Here is a 4,840-nt window from a genome sequence, read left to right as displayed (position 1 = left end):
TATCAAATTATCCTCATTAAGTGAAAAATCATTCAATCCAAAAAGAAAAAAAAATCATGTTAATTATCTTTTTTTAATATATTTTGTCTGATTTCTCGGTTCGAGACTCGTCACGCACTCTGTAGTCGATTTAAATCTCTCATTTAAAGCTTTCTACCTAGGCTAAACTCTCAAGGTCTAGGTTAAGCGACTTGAAACCCTTAACTATTCAATCCAACCTTAATTTGTCTATTAATTATCTCTAAGAAATTGCCTCAAAGCAAAGAAAAAAGATGCATGAAGTTTCCAAAGCCAATATTTAGACTTGGACTAAGAGCATATTATGACAATCATATGAAGCCAAATGTTGAAATGGACTAACTATATCTTTTTTGGGAGAAATTTTACAATACTACGGGAGTACGTAATGCATCCGACCTATAAAAATTATATTGTTTACCACTACATAGAAGATGATTGATGTAATAGAAAAAATATATATATGGCATGAATTGATTGGTAGAGATTATTAGTAGAGTATCTAAAAGTTTCCTTTTTCTTTTTGTTGCAGACCAAATATTAATCAGCTTAATTTTCAATCATTTTTATTCATGGACTCGCAATAGCCTTTGAAATTTTGTTGTTCTTGAATGTAATTATTCTTATTAATGCATTGAATATCTGCGAATTACATAAAATGGTTCAAATGTAAATATTCCAAAAGTGAAAGTCTACAACAAAAAGTTATTGAGATAGGAAATGAATCAACGGTTATAGAGAGCCCTGATGCCCTGGATATCATCAGAATGTAAACCCTTTGTGAATCCAGAAGCAATAGAAGGATACATAATAGCAGCTTTAACAGAGCTATGTCCAAGTCCAAGAAGATGTCCAATTTCATGAACTGCTACTGTCTCTAAATCAAAAGAACCTTGTCTTGCACCTACTGACCAATTCTCATCTCCATCATAATGAAATCTTCCATCTTCTGGTGCAAATGCATGAGCTAAAACTCCTCCATTACCATCAAAAGCCGCCCCATCTCCATGATTTCCACTGTGAAAACCCACAGTGATATCTCCACTTCTATAATCTTCTACTCTCTCAAAACTGAAATGTGTGTTAGCTTCCCATGTTCTGAATGCTCTCCCTACTGCTTCCATTGCTTCTACTCGTGTTCTTGGAAGAAACCCGTATCTCAGATGATACTTATTTGCTGACCATTTAGGGTTTCCTGGGAAGAAAGCATAGTGAGATACTGTATGGAATTTTGATGTTGAGTTATGATGATGCCTCTTCTTCCCGGATTCCATCCTTGTTCTTTTGTTTATTATATCTGCTACTCCGCATCTAGGCACCACCATCATAGAGGGCGAGCCTTGGCGCAACGGTAAAACGTTGTTGCCGTGTGACCAGAGGTCACGGGTTCGAGTCTTAGGAGCGGCCTCTTGCCAATTAAATTGGCAAGGGAAGGCTTGCCCCCAATACACCCTTGTGGTGGGACCCCTCCCCGGACCCTCGCTCAGCGGGGACGCGTAATGCGACCGGGCCGCCCTTTATCTGCTACTCCGCATCTAGGCACCATCATCTGAGACACCGTTTCTGAGTCTAATGTTCCGGTGGTCTTCAAATGGTAATTCAGCTGGTAGGTTTTGATTGCAGACTCTAATTCATCGTCAAAATCATCATCATTACTACCAAGAGACTTGTTTTGATAGGTTAAGTAACCAAAATGTTGAAGGTAGTTTTTCAAATCATGAACTTGTTTCACCTTATCTCCCTTATGACATCCTTGGAGATGTTTTAGGAAATCAAATGCTGATGCTGATGATTTCTTATGGTGCTTTGAGTTTGCTAAAGCTGTGTTGCAATCTAGGGATATGAAGATCAGAAGAATCAAAGCAAATGAAGATAAGGAAAAAGCTTTAGATGCCATTGCTTTTGTTAAGCACTTGGTTTGGTTACTTTGATTAATCCTGAAGACTATTTATAGAGTTTTTTTCTTAAGTAAATTTTGTTTTAAGTATGGAAATAAACAAGAAATGAGCATGAAGACCAATTATGAACCCTAGTACACGTTTGGTAGACTTGCTAATGTGAATGAGGGACTCAATCAAGATTCTTATAGACTTATTTTATAATCAATTTCACTTATTTATGTATTAATGAGCCAATAGCAAATGTCGTACTACATACTAATAGGACGGTTAAGGATTAATCGGAAATTAATCAGATTTATATTTTAATAATTGATCGAAACTTAAGCATGCAGACCGAATAAATGTTGTTCAACATAGTGTCATGTTAACCATCTCTAAGAAATTGCCTCGAAGCAAGGAAAGGATGCGAAAAGAAAATTTGAATAAGTTCACTTGAGGAAGAAAAATAATTACATATGTATGCACGTGTAAAATTGACCCCAACGGATCAATCATATGTTCGCCACGGTTGAATCCAAAAAAAAAAAAAATGCATGTTAATCACTAAGAAACTGCCTCAAAGTAAAGGAAAAAAATGCATAGAGTTTACAAAGGCAATGGTGAGAGAAAACGAAATTTAGACTTGGACCAATTATAACAAACACATGCAGCCAAAGGTTACTGGTTGGACCACCAGTTTCCGGCCTGACTCTTATCCGGTTTGTTGCAAATGCAACAAACCAGTCCAACTCGGATCAAAATCCTTACCGGTTTTCAGTTCAACCGGTTGAACCGAGAGGTCCGGTCCGAGTTTTATAACATTAAAAAATAGGATTTATCGTGAGATAGGTAGTGTTGAAACACATTTCCACATTGGTTTTGATTATGACAAAAATATTAAATGAAATTAATAACTCCATAATTAATAACACATTAAATTCAAATGTGGATTTATTTATACTAATGTGTTTGTTAAGTGTGTTGATAAATTAAGGGTCGGGATAATTACTAATCTGACCCAATCAAGGACCCCAATTTACATATCTAACCCATCTTACCTCAAAGTTACCAAATTAGACACTTTCACCCATTTTGGACAAAACTAACCTTAGTTCTATTTGATGAATCGATCGATCTTCTTCTTCTTCTTCTTCTTCTTCTTCTTCTTCTTCTTCTTCGTTTCAACTTCTTCATCTTCTTCAATTTCTTATACCAATCGTTAACGATTTTTGAGATTTTTGACATATTATGTTCAATTTCCCGTACAAATGGTATATTTTTTGCTTATACGCTTGCTTTTCTCGTTGGTTTTGCCTCTTTCTTCATCTTTAATGGTATCGTTTCAATTTCCTCTATTTTCCATAATTTTATTTTCATTTTCGTCCATTGTTGTCGCATTTGTGACGAAATTGTCGCATTTCGTCGCAAATGCGACAAGAACTGTCGCATTTCGTCGCAAATGCGACAACAATGGACGAAAATGAAAATAAAATTATGGAAAATAGAGGAAATTGAAACGATACCATTAAAGATGAAGAAAGAGGCAAAACCAACGAGAAAAGCAAGCGTATAAGCAAAAAATATACCATTTGTACGGGAAATTGAACATAATATGTCAAAAATCTCAAAAATCGTTAACGATTGGTATAAGAAATTGAAGAAGATGAAGAAATTGAAACGAAGAAGAAGAAGAACAACAAGAAGAACAAGAAGAAGAAGCGAAGAAGAAGAAGAAGAAGAAGAAGAAGAAGAAGATCGATCGATTGGTATCAGAAATTGAAGAAGATGAACTGAAGAAGAAGTTGAAACAGAGAAGAAGAAGAACAAGAAGAAGAAGTTGAAACAGAGAAGAAGAAGAACAAGAAGAATAAGAAGAAGAAGCGGATGAAGCAGATGAGAAGGAGGAGGAGGAAGAAGAAGAAGAAGAAGATCGATTCATCAAATAGAACTAAGGTTAGTTTTGTCCAAAATGGGTGAAAATGTCTAATTTGGTAACTTTGAGGCAAGGTGGGTTAGATATGTAAATTGGGGTCCTTGATTGGGTCAAATTAGTAATTATCCCTTAAGGGTCAAATACATGAATATCATAATTAAGTACAAAATTACAATTAAGTCATAAACTTAATTCTTAATGTGTCATTATTTTGTATATATTATGATTTTACATTATAATTTAAAAATTTCTATACCCTAATTCATAAATCATAAACCTTATTAAGTACAAAATTACAACTAAATCATATCACTAAGCTTAATTTTAATGTGTCATTATTTTGTATATATTATGATTTTACATTATAATTTAAAAATTCTATATCCTAATTCATAAATCGTAAACATACTAATCGAAATAGGCTATGGATTAGTTTTTATTATTATTATTATTTTCTTTTGTATCAGTGGAATTGATTATAAAATAGTATTTGGTCTTGAACCAAAAATATAATTTAGTTTACTCCATGGCTATGAAGACTAGAGATGAAGGGTGGACTTCCACCTCAACTTTTGGCTGCATTTGTTTGTCATAAAATAGTCTTCGTCCAAGTCTAAATTTTGTAAACTTTTAGCTGAAATTGTAGATGTTATGAAGAGGAGGAGAATAAATATATTATGCCTACAAGAAACCAAGTGGGTTGGAGCCAAGGCTAGAGAGCTAGCTCCTTGGGGTTATAAGCTTTGGTACTCAGGAAAGGATAAGGGTAGAAATGGAGTAGGTATTCTTATTGATAGGGAGTATATTGATGAGGTAGTAGCGGTGTCTAGGAAGAGCGATAGAATTATGAGTGTTAAGCTAGTGATAGGGGATGAGGTTGTGAATGTCATTAGTGCATATGCGCCACAAATAGGATTAGATGTGTCTATAAGACAAGCTTTTTGGGATGACTTAGAGGAAGTGGTGCAACAGGTTCCTAGGGATGAAAAAATGGTACTAGGGGGTGATC

The 4,840-nt window shown here is 34.7% G+C and overlaps 1 protein-coding gene across 1 annotated transcript; it reads right to left on the bottom strand.

Annotated features, from left to right (window-relative positions):
- Positions 1–610: 610 nt before the first annotated feature.
- LOC136233039 (metalloendoproteinase 3-MMP-like) lies at positions 611–1,923 on the bottom strand. Its single transcript, XM_066022571.1, has 2 exons — positions 1,525–1,923; positions 611–1,315 (listed from the first exon to the last, which is right to left on the bottom strand). The coding sequence occupies exons 1-2, from the start codon at positions 1,913–1,915 to the stop codon at positions 744–746; spliced, it is 963 nt and encodes a 320-aa protein (XP_065878643.1). The 5' UTR covers positions 1,916–1,923; the 3' UTR covers positions 611–743.
- Between the last annotated feature and the right edge of the window lie 2,917 nt (positions 1,924–4,840).

Source organism: Euphorbia lathyris, chromosome 6, assembly GCF_963576675.1.
Source record: "Euphorbia lathyris chromosome 6, ddEupLath1.1, whole genome shotgun sequence".
NCBI lineage: Eukaryota > Viridiplantae > Streptophyta > Magnoliopsida > Malpighiales > Euphorbiaceae > Euphorbia > Euphorbia lathyris.
Note: the sequence above shows the minus strand (reverse complement) of the source record. Positions and strands in the feature narration are given on the sequence as shown.

What these genes read in the sequence shown, in the direction of transcription:
- LOC136233039 (XM_066022571.1), bottom strand. Translation starts at nt 1,915, where the DNA reads ATGGCATCTAAAGCTTTTTCCTTATCTTCATTTGCTTTGATTCTTCTG. An exon ending in AGCAGATAAAGGGCGGCCCG is followed by an intron (nt 1,316 to 1,524) that starts GTCGCATTACGC and finishes GCGGAGTAGCAG; the next exon opens with ATATAATAAACAAAAGAACA.